General features: G+C 30.9%; 1 protein-coding gene across 1 annotated transcript in view; it reads left to right on the top strand.

Moving 5' to 3' along the window:
• LOC128183787 (multiple epidermal growth factor-like domains protein 10) overlaps positions 1 to 4,147 on the top strand; it is a 37,469-nt gene extending 33,322 nt beyond the window's left edge. The window contains exons 4-5 of the mRNA XM_052852941.1: positions 3,822 to 3,965; positions 4,143 to 4,147. Of these exons, the coding sequence (XP_052708901.1) occupies positions 3,822 to 3,965; positions 4,143 to 4,147 (149 nt within the window). The remainder of the gene's footprint in view (positions 1 to 3,821; positions 3,966 to 4,142) is intronic.
• The last annotated feature ends 16,367 nt before the right edge of the window (positions 4,148 to 20,514 follow it).

The following is a 20,514-nucleotide window of genomic DNA, read 5'->3' as shown; positions in this document are numbered from 1 at the left end:
GCTAGTGAAATAATTTTACCTGGTCAGTGCTAGTGAAATAGTCCTACATGGCCAGTGCTAGTGCAATAATCTGACCTGATAAATGCTAATGCAATAATCCTTCCTGGTCAGTGCTAGTGCAATAATCCAACCTGCACAGTGCTAGTGCAATAATCCTACCTGGTCAGTGCTAATGCAATAATCCTTCCTGGTCAGTGATAGTGCAATAATCCCACCTGATCAATGCTAATGCAATAATCCTACCTGATCAGTGCTAATGAAATAATCCTACCTGGTCCGTGATAGTGCAATAATCCTAACTGGTCAGTGCTAGTGAAAAATCATATTCGGTCATTGCTAGTGCAATAATCCCACCTATAGATTTGAACATAACAAACATATGAACAGAACGGTTATGTGTGGTTGAGCATACGTTCACCATAGTTCTTCAACAGAGTACTTATGATCTTTCTATTTCATATTTTGTTAATTTTTTAAAATTTGTCCTATTGTGTCTGTAAAAAATGACATTTATTCATTAATATTTTTTTTTTGTAAATGCAATGATAATTTTCTGTATGCGTCGTGGACTCTTTACAACTTTTTCTATTTATGTATTGCCATTTATATTTGAAAAAACTCAACCCCCATTAAAAAGGGGGAAAACCCCCCAAAAAAACCCATACTCCCCCCCCCCCTTCTTAAAAAAGACAAATCAAAACAAAACAAACAAACAAACAAGTACCTATCGTTTGAACGGTCGAAATGGAAAAAGGAAGTCTAAACCATCAGCTATATATATTCAATTGTAAAAATCGGCATTAGGTTTAGACTGAGCAGTACACGGGAAATCAAGTGGTACATACTTTTATTTAGTGTTTTGAACGTTTTATAGAGTTATTTCAGTTATCTCAGTAGCTCAGTTTTTAGAATATCGTTCTTGGTAAGAATGCTATTCATTGTCTTAGTATGTTTGTTTTGTTGTTGTTGTTATTTCTAATTTAACAACAGGGCTTGATTTAAATGGGCTCTTTAAGTTGAAAAAAAATCTCCAATATGCTTTTCTCTCGTTTTGAATGACAAACTTTTTATAACATGTTTTAGAATACCCGAAATAATGATTGTTTGAAAAATATTCCTGATATTCATGTACTTTTTTAAAGTAGTATATAGTTTTTTTACAGTTTTTTTAAAGAACAAACTGAAAGCTGAGTGAATATTGATGAATTATTTTAAGTTTAATCTAAATAAGTCAACCTTTTGTGAAGACTGGAAACCTTAGTAATGACTGATGATACATTACAGTGCTATCATATTGAATTTTTAAAAATTATAACTTTTAGATTTCAAATTTACACTAAGATAAAAATAGGAATGTCAATCGTGTATGATATTTTATTAATTTATCAAATAATCTAACAGCTATGTACAGTTTGATAAATTTAGAAATATCTTAGTGCATAAATTAACCAAAATGACTTTGTTTAATTTCAAATTATTTTTACTTTTTAAGAAGAGCCAGTGGAATCTCAATACAGAAGCATTATTAACGGTTTTTTTCCTGTTTTAGTAATTTCAGATAAGTCTATTATAGAAAACGTGATACATGTACCATGTTTGGAATTGAATTGCAACAAAGATTCATCTCTATCTCGGTAATATCAACAATAGCATTAATCACCTTAAGCATGACTGCCGAATCGCGAGGAACTTGTACAGAGTAAGGAATTAATCAATAGGAAATTTAAAAAGGAAGCAGTTGGCACAATATCAATTTTGCTTTTTTATTATTAATATACCTGAAGGTTTTTACCCTTTTTGTCTATTTACAGGAACATTGGCGGATGTTGTTTCGGTTATTTTAGGAGTTCAATGACCAACACGTGCAAGAGTTCGTTAAAATCATTGAAAAGATAAATTAGAATTATTGAATGTCTAAAACGTTATATTTGGTACAGTTGTTGAGATATAATGTATATACAGACCCTGAAACATACTACTACACCACATGCTCGCTGCACGCTCGCTAAACGGTTCACACGAAACGCTGAACGGTTTACACGAAACACTGCACGCTTTGCCCGAAACGCTAAACGATTTACACGAAACGCTGAACGGTTTACACAAAACGCTGAACGGTTTACACGAAACGATTCTCGCACGAAACGATTTGCTCGCTTTTCACACGCTTTGGACACGCTTTTATCCTGATCGATTCGGGTCCTCTCGGATTTTTACCATGACTCTAGTAGTAAGAATTAATTTTCAGAAAACACGAAATAATAGAAATACTGATATTAGAAACATATATGTACATAAGTTTTGAATTGATTGATTAAATTAATTTGGTACTTATATTTAAAGCAAAAAATTATTTATGCACAGAATTCGCCAAAAATATTACTTCTATAAATATATTTATTGCTCAAAAGAAATATCCATGATTCTTATTAGTGTCGTAAATAATAAATATTTCAGAGAAAAAAGTTACCGTAACACAATATTCAATACCAAAAATAAAATCCGTATGATTACAAACTGATATCGGTTTTTCAGTATTGGGCGGGATTTGTTTTTTTCTCTCACATTAATATTTTTATTGGTTTCAGAGAATACGATGTAAAAATACTTACTGTAAATAAACCTGTAATTATTTACATTGATAATTTTGAAAGTTATGTAAAATCTAATTAGTCACATAAGATAGTAAAATGCTATTAAACAACCGACTATTTTTTTTTATGTCGAATCATTCGCGTAAATAAATGTTCCGTATATAATATCACAGAGAAAAATCAATGGATTAAACAAGAAAGAAAATTGTCATTTCTATTTCGGATTTCGGAAAGAACAAAAAATAAAAAATGATTTAGATTTTTGTCTCAATATTCGTATACATAACCGGCACGCCGCATAACGGCGTACAATATATCTATCATAATATATTTGAATTAAGTACCATGCATGTAGATTCCCATAATAATTCATTGCATGTGTACATTTTAGGAAAATTTCAGTGTGTTAATTACTTGTTGTTTTCCGTTATCAGTATTTAAATAATTAAAATAATAACTTGTAGAAATATTTTTAATAGGGATTCAAAAGGATTTACTTCCCGCATTTCATAGAAATGAACAGTATATTTTCTTTCTATGTTTACATTTAATTTTGTTCAAATTAATGTTAAATAATCGATCATTGACATTGTGTGCATCAACAAATACTGAATCCGACTACCTTGAAGTCATTAAATTTCTATTGGCTATTGACAAAAAAAGAGACGCGTGACCATCCAATGAAAACGAATACACAGAGTTTGATTGACAGGTTCAGCCAGGTGCAGGTCTTACCCGATGTCCGAGGTTATTTGTACTGCTTGTACACAGCCGAATAGTCTCAGTGACTAGTCTTCTTTCAATACGCGTACTTTTCTTTTGTTTGTTAAAAATTAATTCAATTTTGTAAAAAGATAAGTATATCATTTCTTATAATTTTTTTTCACAAGAGTATCTCAAAGGAGTTTTTCCAATCAGTTTAAAGTAATGTTTAACACGAGCGCTATTTTGAAAGAATTAAATTTTCAGAGAGTTCCGATTGAAATCTGATGAACGTTTCACACGGTTCTCTCACGCTTTGCCCGAAACGATTAACACGCTTTGCCCGAAACGCTGCACGCTTTGCCCGAAACGCTAAACGGTTTACACGAAACGCTTCACGATTCACACGAAACGCTAAACGGTTTACACGAAACGTTTCTCGCACGAAAGTCGCACGCTTTTTTTGGTGTAGTAGTACGTTTCAGGGTCTGTACTTACAGTGAAGTTAAGTACATTATTTTATAGAATGTATGCCGGGGTACACCGGACTCAATTGTTCTACAAAATGTCCTTATCCTACATACGGAGACAAATGTCAGGGATATTGTGACTGTAGCAATGACACATGCAATGTGTTTTTGGGATGTATAGAGATAACAACGAGTGCATGTATGTTCCTAGATATCAAGTTCTTTAAGAAAAAAAATTAAAGCACTTGAAAGCGAACACTAAAAAAACCGCTTACAGAATGTCCCTGCTTTTAGATTTTCAGAACCAGATTTGATTGGTATAACTTCCCATGCATAATAAAAATAAATAACTAATATGTAACATTTGCTTGTTCAGCCTAATTGCAAAATATACTTGTATTATCTATTTCAAGTAACTCTACAAATGTTTAATTTTTGATATACTTCATACGTTGACTTTAACGATAATTTTCTGACATAAAATACAGATATCATCAACGGAATAATAAAACCACGTAAAAATAAACTAGAAATATTATTAACCAATTAAGAAGAAGTCTTTATGACATATTTGCATTACATTTGCCTACAAATAAAAATCGAATTTTACAATTTCACTTTGATCATTCACTCTACATAAGATTAGATCCAATCTAATATTATAATATAGATAAAAAAATCCGTACCATCTTCAACATCTACTGTGGTTTCATTGATATTCAAGGGTATCAATTTTTGTGGATAAAATTGAAAATCACAGTTTCAAGGATGCGTAAATTCGTGGCCAATGACCATTTCAATACAAAATGTTAATAGAAATTGCGTTTCAATGAACATTTAATTTCATGGATCAACTTAACAACGAAATCCTCAAAAATTGGTAATCAACGAATATTGATGAACCACAGTATTATACTACAGAGTCGGGGCTTCACACCTTTATCGAGTAGGATCCATTACTCACCTGAATTTACCTGAGGGAAACAGACTGCTGGAAAACCTCGGCTTTTAGGAGTATATCATCTATTTCTTTGTACCAACTGTTCAATGCTTAAGCATTATCTTTTTACACAAAAACATCAATTAATTTTTACTCTTGAGACGATTATTTAACTTTTAAAAGAATGATGCAGTTTAACACATGTTTTCTTCACTGTTTCTGTGTTAATTATTTATTGGAATAAAGCTAAGCGAAAGATAATTGTGTTTCTTTTTGGAGTAATGAAATATCGCTTTGAATTTGAAAATAAAATACTGCATACAACACTTCTTCAATACAACAGTACGTAAATGTAACCATTTATCTCTTTTATGACACCACATACACCAAAACGCCAATTAAATGCTTAATAGAGAATGTCTTATTTTTTCAATTTTTTTTTATAAATATCCTTAAAAAAAGCAGGAAAATGTAAAAAAAAAATAGCATTTATTTTTATTCTTTAAGTAAAAACAATATTAAAAATGCATTGCATCTAAATAAGGAGATGGTTGAATTTATATTGAAACCGCAGAATACATAATCATTTACTATGATTGTATGTTGTCTAGCGAGCTGACTCTAATCTGTCGTTAATATACATTCAATATCACCAATTTTTTTAAAAGGATGTAATGATTGGTGTGCCTGATAGTTATATGATAACTGATGTATATCTGTATGTGTCAGTTACAAAAAATAGACCATTAATGTATGCATATTTAAAACGTACGAAAATTATAAAAATACATACATGGTCGATTATATTTATCAGGATTATATTGTTCATTTGAGGAATGAGTGTATATTGCTATAATTCAGATTTGGATAATTTTTTAACCTAAATAATTTAATACAATTAATTTTCAGAGTCTTCAATTTTCAGGCGTCATCATCATACGCGCAGTGTCACTAAACGACACTTTTTGTTAGGCTAATCTATCCATACGAGTTTCATGCTTTCGCTTGTTTTTATGTGTCATTTAAAAAAACCGGTTTTTTAATTCAACTTAAAGAGAAGAATGTACAGGTGATATAGTAAGATCATTCTTATCATTCAAAGGACAAATACATTTCCAAAGTGGTAAACTTTACATCAAAGCTTTTATTTCATTCTTCCCATGTCTTCCCTAGTCAAGAGTTTCTTATCTTCTCTGCTCTACATTAACCATTGACCGAACATAAAAATTATGCAGATTTACATTTGCACCATCTATTAGGGTACTCATTGTGGAATTTTCTGCCCAGCCAAAAAAAAAAGTGTATCTTAAACAGAAAAACTACAACAAATTGTCCGCGTCATAAACAAGTTCTTTACAGTACATGTAATTGGATAAGTAGAAAAGACGGGTTCACTCGGACTATAAACCATAGAAGTATATGTACATATAAATATCAGTCAATTACTTACCAGTCTGTCTCAAATTATTTCTCAATGGCTCAACATTGATCGATGGGCAATTAACATCTTTTTTGAAGTAAAGTTTCTTATTTGGTCATTTAAAATTCAAAGAAACCAAAGATAGAGTGGGGTTTCTAAAATCCCATCACATTCTGCATAATTGATCATGGATTTGTGAGAAGTGAAATGGATCAGAAAGCTTTGACTTAAGAAGTTTGTCATTTCACGTATAGTAAAAAAAAACTATTGGGTAAACACTAAGAGCTATGGCTCAGTGTACAGTATCCTAAATCATTTGGAGATATTTATAAAACATAAAGCACAGACGGATAGTTTTAAGATTCCAACAAGAGTTAATATTTTTTTTATAAAGGTTTGTTGTACGTTCCTTGTAATTCAGAACGAAAAGTTTATGTGACCTACTTGTTTTATGAAATATGGTATTATTTGTCGCATTTTCTTTTTCAAAACATTAGTTGTTTTCTCTGTCTTTTAAAAAAGCAACCCTGCAGATATGTTAAAGTAACAAAATATTATTCAATAACAACCGACAAAACCGGAGACTATTTTAGATAAAAAGTTAAATAAATTTGTTCAGAAAGAACATGATAAACAATTAAAACTCATGAAAAATGTCATCAATAGAATTAACTGAGAATGATATATTATATAATTAGGTGGCAAAATTTATTATAAAATAAAAATAAGTTCCGTTTGATTTGATAAGGTGTATGTGGTTTATATGTATACGAGTGTCGTTCGTTAGTTTTCAATCGTATAGCTTACGTAATCAATGTAAAAGCTATATCGCTCACGTAATCAATGTAAAAGCTATATCGCTCACGTAATCAATATAAAGGCTATATCGCTCACGTAATCAATATTAAGTTATATTGCTCACGTAATCAACCTAAAAGCTATATCGCTCACGTAATCAATGTAAAAGCTATATCGCTCACGTAATCAATGTAAAAGCTATATCGCTCACGTAATCAATGTAAAAGCTATATCGCTCACATAATCAATGTCAAAGCTATATCGCTCCCGTAATCGATGTAAAAGCTTTATCGCTCACGTAATCAATGTAAAAGCTATATCGCTCATGTAATCAATGTAAACGCTCTTCTGACGTCGCACTCATTTATCATCATGAAAAAAATTAAAAATCAATCAAAAACAGTCATTATACAAATATATAATTGATGCATTTAGTAACTATCACTGACAGTATTTAACAAAACAGGACACAATCCCAAAGAGAACCCTACTTTAGAACCGGCACCAGAAAAAAAGTACGTATTTAGCAATAAAAACATAAAAAAGCAAACTATGATGAATTTAAAGAAAAAATAGAATATAAATTCTTACCTTAGTTTATTAAGTTTTCACTGTGGATACATGGCATATCTTATTATGCAATTAATAAGTGATAACAAAACTATAGCTACAAAAAAGGTATTTAAAAAAAAAAACACTTGAAAAACACGAAAAAAACTAAAGCTTTTTAGTATTGAAAAAAAGAAAGTTAATGTAATGGTTACATTAATTTTATTAAAATAATCATTTGATAGCTAAAAAAATTACAATACTTATGAACTTTTTATTTGTTTGATTGTTTGTCTGTTTTTTTATTATCATTTTGCTTGATGTACGCATTATTGTCATGAATTGGAATTCTGAGTAATGTAAGGAAATTGTTTGTTTGTCATCCTGCACTGTACATTTGATCATTCAATCTTATTGTATAATATATTTTCTGAGAGCCTTTTCAAATATCAAATATATTTCACACGGAAACAAATCAATTACGTTTTATGTATTTCATTACAGGAACTTATGCGGATATCACGAACAGAGGGCCAAAGTTTAGTGAAACTACATATGTACGCTTTATACCAACAGATAAGTCGCGAGTTGTACATTTTACCTTGAACTTTTCACGATATAATATGTTTTAAGGTGCTACCGTTGTGGAGAGCACAGTAAGAATTTCACATACCTTGCACCATTGTCAACTTAGTGATATTTTGATAGTTAGTAACTTACATCAAATATTTTTTTTCTTGTTTCTTCTTTTTTCCGAGAGAGAGAGAGAGAGAGAGGGAGAGAGAGAGAGAGAGATAATGATATGATATATCTCAGTTTAAAAAATTCTTACAAAATACATTGACTTGCTTCCCCTAAAACAGTAATTTTCTTTTTTACTTTACATTTGGAAAAATTTGATCAGTCTGTAAAATGTATTTTGTGTTGAATTTGGTCAAACGTGTAAAGTGTACAAGGTATTATTTCTCTTTTGTACCATGTTGTTATCTGACTTTTACTCTTTTTCCTGGTTCATAAGTTTGTTTGTTTCTTTTTACTGAAATTTGTTTATTTTGGCAAAGGTTGTATCTATGCCCCTGATCTCCATTTGTAGGTGTGTAATTTTCCATTTTCCAATTTAATGGTTTCACAATATGCAATATCTGCATATATTTTTAAACTGTTAGTATTTTCTCTTTGTTCCTAATTATTTCGTTAAAAATAACTTTTTTTTTAAAATTTCCTCCCTACTTATACTTACCGTTCATGCAGGCAAAATTAGTATAAGTTTAACTTGTAAATATCACTATATAATCTCTTTATCAATATAAAAAAAAACACTTAAAAAACCAACAAATCATCTAAGGCAGATACTTAAATTTATACTGAATTAGCTATAGTAGACACATTACAGATGTGTGATCCACATCTAAATTCATAGCGGGAAATCTAGCGCGATATCACCATGACGTCACACGTTCAAATCTATATTCATTTGTTTACCTATCTCGACTCAGTATACGTAGGAATGGAAGCATGTAACACAACTCTTGGGTCTCACAAAAGACTGTGCGCTACTCTAAACGTGTCTTTAAACATCAAGGCACCGTTAGTTACGAGTTAAATGAAAGCCATTTTTGGCATAGCACCACGGGAGAAAACATTCGAGAGCACTATCGGACGTAGACAAATATATTTTTGATGAATCTGTAGGTTAAGTTCGTTTTTTTCCCCGCGCGCACTTGTTTTTCAAGCTCACTTCGCTCGCCGGCGTTGCGTGCCGGCGAGCTACGCTCACTATTAAGAAAAGAACCACTCCAACAAAAATTGCAAAATACAGTAAAACACGCTTATAACGAAGTCCCAGGGACGGGCAATTGTACTTCGTTATAAGCGTAATTCGTTATATCCGTCAAGTTTACAACATGAAATAAAGTCACAGGGAATGAAAATCACTTCGCTGTAAGCGTCAATTCATTATAAGCGTGTTCGCTATAACCGTGTTTTACTGTATAATAAATAATAATGTTTCTGAAAAAAAAATTGTAACTTCTTCAACATCTATCAAAATACAAGAGAATTATACATATTTAACAATATATGATCAACAAAGCAAATTTATTATTGAAGCCTCTTATTGGTGAATATTGGTAATGGAAACAATGGTTTTCGACATACAGCATTTCCCAAATCATCTTAACCATTTTTAACGACGATTAAAAAAATATTTCAATTGTGACAGTTCATAATCATAGAATACATTGATGTTATTTGCTATTAATCGATAACAGACGATTGCAGCAAAAAAAGAAGGACGAAAACAATACCAAAATAAATATCTTTTGGTTTTGGAGAATTTGGAGAAAGGAGAAACAATGGAGATATGTAAAACTTTAGTTTGAATATTTTATATCTTATAAATTTTCACTTTTATTAATATGCATGTTGCTATAATAATCTTAAAGTATTGTGCACAAAATCTAATTAAGAGTGGTGCATTAAAGATAGATACCGAAACTATCTGGATCCAGTACAACATTGAGGTTGAAGTTTAAACTTTGGACAGTTGTGGCTTGTTCAACGCAAATTAGTCAAATTTTTATTTGAGAGAGAGACAGAGAGACAGAGGGGCAGACTGACAGAGTGACAGAGTGACCTTAAAAATAATGCAAATTTATTGAAAATACTTAGAGTATGTTATCTTTTTCTTCACCCGTATAATAAGTAACATGTTGCATATTATAGGAATAATATATCAAAAGACAAAATTACACTGTACTAAGGATATATTCCTACTCGAGGGAACAATTTTAAAGCTATGATTGCTTCAAAGTGTGATTCAACAGACATTGCTTTTGTTTTCGTTGCCTGTTATTTTATTTATGTTTGAAAAAATACAATCTTGAAAAGATTGTGTTGTTAATGAATATTTTGTTTTTTTAATTTGAACACTGCACATCAGTCCTTTCATATAAAATGCACGAACATTACTGTAAGCATGTAAATATCACAAAATTTCTCCCCCTCCCCATCCCAAACCTATCACTTAAATAAAAACAACGAATGTTTTTTTTTTAATCAAAACTAATAATCTTATCATTTTTATAAATAAACAAATAAAAAAAGTTATATCTGTATTTTGTACTCTTGAATTGTTATCAGTCCAATCTGACCATAATACGTGAGTTTACGTGACTGCCTTATTTGTAGTCGACAAATATTCTGAAAGAGTTATTAGTGATATGTCTGATAGCTTTACAATAACTCTCTAGTACATTTGGCGACTTTGAGTTCCCACGCATCCCAGTTGGTACGTTTGTCCGTGCCAGGTACATGAGTACCTGGCACGTGTGCACTCAAGGTTAAAGGAAATAAACAATGTAGCAATGATCATTGTTTTTGAACCTATACAACTTCACAAAGGCATCACAAATGATATCGAATAGCGTGGTTCATTTGTATTAATTGTAAATAATAATGATGTTAGGTCTTTAATTGAGTATAATTCAAACGCATAATAAAAGATAGTATATGTTGTGTTTAATTAATATAAACGACTACTATATTCAAACGTGATCTTCCTGCGCGTAATGTCATTAGAAACAGCATTTTGTATTCGTTGTTTAACATATCACTTAAAGAATCCATTTTTACATAAAACTTTAACAAGAGGCCACATCGCTCACCTGAGGCACACTATTTATGATAAAATCATCTTAAAGGAGTCATGATACAAACATTCTGGACAATGTAGTATAATACATGCAGATCATGTATAAATAAAAACCCATTCTTCCATCTGGATATACCTATGTTTATTGTCGAGTCCCTTATTTTAACAGGATGATTTTATAGTCATATCACACGTGGAACATTGCAGTTCTCAAGAAATCCTAAACAACTGTTTATATATGGGACATAAACCTACGCCAAACTTTGAACCCCTTGTGAGTCCTAAGAATTCTTCAGGGGCCAAAGTCTTAACAATCTTAAAGAATCAGCAATATGTCAAAATGATTGCATATATTATAATATTGCAGTTTTTGTGAATTATTTAAATGTTTTCCTTTGAAAAATTGGATATCCAATGTGGCCTCACCCTATTCCTCGAAATTTTGAATTGAACAAATTTGACTAAAAGTTACAGATTTTCGGGGCAAAACGTTTTTGAAAGATTTTTAAAGATTTTGCTCTATATATTCCTATGTAAATTTACGTTATGACCATATCCTACCCTCTGAGATCATGAATTGAACAAAATTGTCCCACCTGAGGATGCTTTCACAGAGATTTCAGCTTTTCTTGTTGATTAGTTTCTGAGAGATTTTTAAAGATTTCCTCAATATATTCCTATGTAAAAATTTGACCCCTCCCCCATTGTGGCCCCATCCAACGCCTGGAGGTCATGATTTTCACAATTTTGAATCTACACTGCCTTATGATGCTTCCGCATAATTTAAAAATTCCTAATTATCTCTCTTTGAAAAGAGGGGTGGTCCTTATTTTTCGCAACTTTGAACCCACTTTGCCTGAGGGTGCTCTATGCAAAGTTTGGTTGAAATTGGCCTAGTAGTTCAGGGGAAGATGCTGAAAATATGAAAAAATTACAGACAGACGGACGACAGACAAAATGCGATTAAAAAAGCTCACTTGAGGTTTCAGCTCAGGTGCGCTAAAACACGAATATTCTATAGACTGTCAATTAGTTTTATGATAAAAAAATATAGTAGAAATATGTTTTTAAGTCTGTAAGTGTCTTTCAGGTGCTATATAGAACTGTGGGAAAAACACACACATACAAAAAAAGTCATAGAAAAGACAAGAGCTATCCCCATATCATCTAAATTAAAATATTTATAGAGACAATTATACAAATATATACTTCGGTGGGAGTTAATTTTCTACCGAAAGAAATATATATGCGCACTAGGAATTTAGCGTAGGGCAGAAAGTAATATAATCATATCACTTGTGCATACAATATAGAAATGTTTCTTCTTAAATTTACAAAATTTACTCCAAATCCAAATTTTTATTATTTTCTGTTGATTTGATTCATTTATTTTTTAGTTTTCTACTGAAGTTTTCATTCAAAATAAACACGCTGAAATATCTATTCCATAATATTAAAGAAAACGGATATCAAATTTAAAAAAACAACGCAATGATTCAATTATATGCAAAATGTCCCATCTTGTAATTACCGATTTAACAGCATGTAGCGTCGTTTTATAGACAGGTCGTTTAATATACATAAGAGCTCAGGCGAGCAGTAAAATTTTCAAACATCAGCTATGTTCGCTGCCTCTTCAAAACAAAAGTTGCAAACAAATAAATACAAAATAGGATCATTAAATAAAAACCAATAAAGTCAGCACAATATGAGATAAACGAGATATTTTTTAGACAAACAAATTATGAATTAAAGACATGATTTGAAATGTGATTTTCGGATATATAACTCGAAGTGTCATTTTTTATATATACAGATGAGAGAACGGGCCTAATTTATCAATGTACAGAAGATTTTTATAAATGAAATATGGCTTATTTCTTTAGGCATATCAGTCGTCAGGTTTCAGTCATAAAGTTCATGAGAAAGGGATAATAACATTGCACTCATTTATCTTGATAGATAATATGCACTACATACATATATTTGATTAAGGAACATTGAGTGATATAATTAGGAACTGTCGCATACTTGGTATTTTACAAAAATTTAAATGTTATGTTCACACGACACTTTCACAGAGAGAATCCTGCTTTTATAAGTGGCGCCAGGAAGTAGGGCATCATTACGTATTTAGTAGTTAAAACAGGAATTCGCTTTTGCTGAATGCGGAACTAAAACTTGAATGTTATTCATGTTAAACGACATGCATGCCACTTACATTGAGAGTCTAATCTAAATTTCAAGTGTTCGACGCTTGAATTAAACGTCCGATGCAATATTGTTAATTTGATTCAATATCAAGTGATCTGCACTCAATTTGAATTGCAAATGTATGATGAAGTTAAGAAATAAAATTAAAATGTTAACTCTATGTCCACACAAATTATATGTAATTCATACTCTCTAAAGAATTGAATAGCATATGCAGGCATAATTAATATCAGTCGATCGTTTGAGACAAAACTAACCATTTAAAAACGTGATTTGATATATTTGCACGCAATATGCATTGTTTACAAGTGTCGCATTTAAAATGAGCTATAATAAATGATTAGCATTGTTTAGTGAGTTATTTCTAGATCGATGGACACATCTGCTACCTTTGAGAAGACGAACTTCACAGAATCGCACGGTCTAACCTCAGACGTCCAAGTGGCCCTACTTACAATGGTAAATTTCACATTACGAAAATTCGATCGCTGTTCATTATATGCAATAATTTAATCAACATGAAACTTTTGGTTTTTAGAAAAATTGATTATCAAGAGACATATTTATATACATACAAACACGTACTCATTAAATTCGGGTCATTCATTTTTTTAAATCCTGACTATTTTCATATCCTCCTGAAAAAAATATAAATTTTCTAATATTTGTTTTCATCTTATATGTTTTACTCTCATTCGTAACCGTTTTTTTTAATACTGTTTATTATATATGTTTGGCAAATAATACAGAAGATAGTAAAGCAAGTTAAAGTCGTTGTCAAATCTAATATAATAGTAATATTGTATAACAATTAAGTCGAACTCTACTTGTGCTAACTTCTGTATATCATTCAACCTTGAAACGAACACTGTTTATTTTGTTCATGTTTAAATAGTATCGAATACCCTTAAACCTTGAAAATTAGCCGGACTTATTAATATAATCACAGATGTAGTACGCACCTGTGTATATTACGCACTCACACAGTTGGGGGAAAATGTTTGAAAAACAATAGGCTGTTTCTATGCATAATACGCATCCCGAAAACAAATTATGCCATCAATGTGCATGCGTTAAGAATATGTAAAAATTGCTTAAAAGTAATAACGTACGTCCATGTATTTAATTAAACCAAAAACAACCAACAAAGGAAATTATTTAATGGATAAACATTCCAATTACCGGTATTTAGGTATTGTAAAATAAACATTATGAAGCTCAAATAAATAAACACTTAAATAAACTGTGAAGGCCGACCAGACAGTAAATTCTTATGAGACAGGAAATTGAAATTGATAAACAAACATTGACCACGCGATGAGTCAACAGGTGGCTTAATACGTAATAGTAAAAAAATGCTATAAGCGAGGAACAGTAGTGAGGGTGGATAACTTTTCAAATACATGAGAATAATATATAATTAAAAACACTTTACAACTTTTCGTTTAGCTCCTACAGATGTTAACCTGTGTATCCCATTTTTAGAACAAAAACAAAGTTCCAAATCGATTACAATTTATTGTTTTTAGAATAAGCCGTGATTATGATCTCGTCGCTTACAGGATTTTTGTTTTGACAATAAGCCGCGATTTTAAATAAGACGGTTTTAAAATAAGCTCCATCTTTCTTACCAAAACATAAAATAACCTACTGATTATTTTCAAGGTTTCGAAAATTTAATTTTCCAAATATCAGACTTCCTCCCATTTTCTGATTACATGATGAGTCATAAATAATAGCACTAAAGAATTATTTATTTATACCTGAAAGGCAAAAAGGAACGATCATTTGAACAAAAACATCATTTTAATAAAGATTTACTGGAATACTTCCACATAAAAGTGGATAAACGTAATCATTTAAATTATGCAAGTCATCTGAGATAAACTGATGTACGAAAAATACATGGATATTGCTCAAAAGAAAATTATTATAGCTAATTTCTTTTGTGAGTTATATTACCGCGCTAATCATTTTGAACATCTTTTGAATTTAAACAATATAATTATAGCTCTATCGGTCATTATGTAATGTTTAATTTATGAAGGCAAATGTATAAAATAAAATATATTATAATCAACTCATTCAGAAACAGTTCTTCAAATTTTACAGATATTCAGTCAACACGAACATATATGCTAGTATTTTATTCATCACAATATTCCTCGTTTTTAGCTCACCTGAACCAAAGGTTCAAGTGAGCAATTTGATCGACTGTTGTCCGGCGTCCGTCCATCCGTCTGAAAATTTTTCACATTTTGATTTCTTCTCTAATACTACTGGGCCAAATTTAACCAAACTTGTACACAGCATCATTATGGTAATGGAATTCTAAGTTGTTAAAAGAAAGGGCATAACCTTTTTATAAAGGGAGATAATTGCAAAACAGTGAGTATATAGTGTTGGTCTTCTTATGAAGAACCACTGCAACAGAAATGCCAATATTTATTTAAAAGCTTTTATATATATATAGTAAAGATTCTAAATTCAAAAAATCATGAACCCCAAATCAAAACTGGGGCCCGAGGTGGGGTTCAAAAGTTTAACATAGAAATAAATATAGGAAAATGTTTAAAAATCTTTTTCTTAAGAACCACTGCACCAGACGTGCCAATATTTTCAAAAAGCTTGTATATATAGTGAAAATTTTAAATTGTAAAAATCGTGACCCCCGACCAAAACAGGGGCCCCTGGTGGGGTTCAAAGTTTAACATAGAAATAAATAGGAAAACTGTTTTAAAATCTTCCTTCAAAAACTACTGCACCCGAAATGGCAATCTTTACAAAGCTTGTATGTATATTGAAGATTTTAAATTGAAGAAATCGTGCCCCCCCCCCCCCCCGACCAAAACTGGGGCCCCAGGCGGGGTTCAAAATTTATCATATTGAAAAGATCTTCTTCTTAGGAACTAAAATGCAACAGTTTGGGAAATTGATATGCATACATCCTTGGCTATTGTAGATTATAAATTGTTAAAATCGGTAACTATTACTGGGACATCAAGAGAGGTTCAAAGTTTAACATAGAAATATATAAAAACATATTTCAAAATCGTCTTCTCGAGAACAACAATGTTACAGTTAGTGAGATTACTATGCAAGGATCATTAAATAATGAAAATTCTAAATTAACACTGGAGCCTGAGAAGGGGTCTAAAGTTTAACGTCGAAGTATATAAGGAATGTGTTTAAAAAACGTCTTCTCAAGAACTACAATGCCAGTATATGTGATTACTACGTGAGCATCCTCAAATAGTGTAGATTCTTAATTATAATAAGTCGTGGCCCTCAATCCAATACTGGGGTCTCAGAAGGGGTTCAAAGTTTAACATAGAAATGGATATGGAAAATGTTTTGAAATTTTCTTATCGAGAACTATAATGCTATAGTTTGTGAGATTACTATGCAAGGATTCTCAAATAGTGTAGATTCTATATTGTTATTGCCAACCATAAACACTTAACCTATACTGGGCCCCTAAAAATAGGTTTAAAGTTAAAAATAGAAATAGCATATGCTACCTAATAGAATGCTACAAGGAACTGTTGTTCAGGTGAGCGATGTGGCCCATGGGCCTCTTGTTACTATTATGGTATAATTTCCTTTTCATAAGTTAAACATCAATCTTTCGAAACATAATCATAAACACTATTAATCAGAAGTAGGCATGAAGTCATGTAGCAGTAAGCAATGACATATAATTCTTTAATAAAAAGCCAAAAAATCATCAGCTAGAAAAACCTGTCTTGCTTATCATGTCATAAAGAATAAAAAAAATAAAAACTGCATGCCACTAGTTCTTCAATGTTTAACAGTCGGTTTTTCATCCGAGCTTTATTTTCTAAACCCTTTTTTTGTAAGTGTAAAGTATACGATATCTTTATATTTTTGTTAAAATATAATTAATTCTAAAATGTTTGATACTTATTGATATCTTACAAAGACCAGGAACGATAATAAGAACTACTTATTGGTTGAAGTCTTATAAAGCACGTCAAACACATTTAAAATTGAAATCCAACAGGTGTTTATATAATATAAATAACATAAATATACGCTATTTCACACACATATAGATGACATGTGATCATACATAGCTTGGATCTTTTTTTCATTTGTAATCCACCTTATATACTTTATTTTGATTTTCAAAATAAACAATTGATATCTGACCATTTGTTTGACGCTAACCTCAATTCTTAATTATCACAAAAAGGAAATTACAAACACATATTACATCAATTTTTTTCGTGTATATTACTATGATTTGTTGTGTGAGCTCTTGACACACAAAATGCAGATTATAGTAATGTTGATATATCTAAATGTAAGCTTAGTAAGAAAGATTAAGTTCACTCTATAACGCCAAAAAGTTAAAAGCGCCAACAGGAACATAGTCGTTTAATTTCGACGGTGCTATATTGTTTTATCAATATTTATCTCAAACACCATATCGTGTACAGAGAGAGAGAAAAGTAAGTTTAACAAGTGATACTAATTTGGTATTCATTTTAGACGATGACACAACTTAACACTAAAGGAAATGCTGAAGTTAAATTGTTCCCGTTAAATATGATTAGAATACAAAGTCAAAGTCATACTCATATTCAGCATTAATTCGTATGTCGCTGTGTGAGAATAATATATAGACACCGCTTTGAATATATATTTGAGTCTTCTTTATTGCACTATAATATGCAGTATATAATAATTTAGCATGTTTCAATATTGAGTGTTTCGTGTTTAATAGTGGAAATCTAATATGTGATGAGAGGGAAACAAAACAAACATAAAATGTTAGTTATCATTTGTAATATCATCATTTCCTTTATTAGCGTGCCTGTTCTAACAACTAATATTCAAACTAGGCAGCTGTTTAGCAATTAACGAAAGTCAGTCATGTTATCATTGATAATCATATCTTTGTAATATCAATGATATGGGTAGGAGTGTCAAAACTAAACAAATATTGTCGTTTATTTTTGTCAATGAAAAAACCCCCCGCTGGCGAAATGGAAGGTTTTATGATCAGTCACGATCGTAGGTCCTAACAACAGTGATATTATCTGATGTGTGATGTAATATCAAATTAAGTGAATAATGTGCGCCCCCCTTATCAAAACTGAGAGACTTGTATAGATTTAAGAAGTATAAGCATTTAATAATTAAAATTGATTCAAACAGAGACGTTAACAAACTAGTTTGTTTTATAACTTTTTGAAGATTTGTCTAACTACGAGATTTGTTACAAAATTGCGTACACAAGTGGTATAATTCGGTTTATCGACGACAAAAGAATTAAAACTTGTGCAACAAATAGGACAATAGTTTGCATTAACAACTGTTATGATACCACATAGTGTATGAAATCAAAGTGTTTAATTGAAAGCATAATAAATCGTTAACTCGACACGCGGCCCATCGCCAGTAACGAAAAGTTGAAATCATCATGAAAACTGAAAATCGCAAATAAAATTACTTTTTTGATAAAATGTTCCAAATAAAACGTGTGTTCTAATTTGCTAATTACTCTGTTATTAACCCAATAATTAGTTTGGCTATAACAAACTTTTAAACGATTATAAAGCTAGTTTTTGACAATTTCAAGTGTTAACTAAAAAATATCGACGTCAGCGTTTGAAGCGGTGCACCGGTAATCTATTAAGTAAGGCAGCGCGGTCTTTATTCGCAGGTTTTTATTGTAGTGTAATTGTTATAATCGTATTCAATCTCAACATAACTACATCTCTTCCAAGACTGACTCAGATGATCACGATTACAGGACAACATTATTTACATTTTATACCTGTTATACTGTATGTTTTAGATAAAAATATTACAGCATTGAATTAGTTTTTGACGATTATGCTGAACTGTGAAAGGAAATGCTAGATATAACCCTGATCTGATAGAACACTTATTTTGAGTATGTCCTCTACCGCCATTATCAATATCAATATTGAGTAATCTATGTGCGTAAGTGGGAATCAGTGTAAAAAGAAGGAAACAAAATTAAACCAAATGCTAAATGATATTATCATTTCCTTTGTCAGGGTAACTTTTGAATAGAAAAAAAAAATGAACTCCTTTTGAAATTTCATATCGTGTAAGTGGTATTTGTATATGAATGTCGCTCGTTAGTTTTCACTCACATCGCTTACGTATCAATATAAAAGTTATATTGACATCGCACTCATTTATCATCATGAAACATAAATAAACCAAATATATTCGATCACACAAACATGATTGATGTAATAAGTAACTATCACTAACAGTATTTAACAAAACAGGAAACACTCCCAAAGAGAACTCTACTTTACAACCGGCGCCAGTTAAAAAAACCTTACGTATTTAGGAATAAAAACATAAAATAGCAAAGTATGACGGATTTAACAAAAACAGAATAGAAAAATTAACTAAGTTTATAAACACTGATTTTTGCCTTGCGGATGTGTGGCATATCTAATTATGCAAATAATAAGTGATAACAAAACTATAAAAAGGTATTTAAAAAAAGACGGTAAAACACGAATGCATGTACTACAAACTACGGCTCTTTGAAATAGAAAAAAGTTAATGCAATGATTACATTGATTTTATCAAAGTAACCATTTGATAACTTATAAAGAAGTATACTAATTAAATAATGGCATTTTTGTTTACTGGCACTGTACCAGTTATCGGCTATAATTTTACGTTTTCTTTTCGTGTTTCCTTATTTCTTGATATATTTGAATAAAACTTGACATGTTTTAAATAGTGAACTCCTTATTTATCAGTCTGTTAGATTATATCATCATTTAGAACTCAAACATTTTGTTCTTGTGCTATTTCGCACGCTCCGAATTTGCCGAGTTTTTACGATCTACTGTACCAGTTATCGGCTTCGTGATAATAACACAGTAAAATCCCTCTCCATGTTGATTTTATATTCTGCAAGGTTTAAATTGAATTATGTCCCTTGTGGAGTCAGCCTATACGTCGTAGGGGTTACTATACTTAAACAAAACTCATAAAATTGAGCGTTTATCATCATAATGTAATACATAAAAACGTATGCTGTTCAATACATAATTGTGCAATCAGGCGTTCAACTGCACCATGAATCCCTCAGAATTTAGTGATTTTTTTTTTTTAATGTTATATGTATTGATATTATATGTCAAATCAAA

The sequence above is a fragment of the Crassostrea angulata genome, chromosome 5, assembly GCF_025612915.1.
Source record: "Crassostrea angulata isolate pt1a10 chromosome 5, ASM2561291v2, whole genome shotgun sequence".
Lineage (NCBI taxonomy): Eukaryota > Metazoa > Mollusca > Bivalvia > Ostreida > Ostreidae > Magallana > Magallana angulata.
The sequence above is the reverse complement of the archived record's forward strand: the minus strand, read 5'-3'. Positions and strand labels throughout refer to the sequence as shown.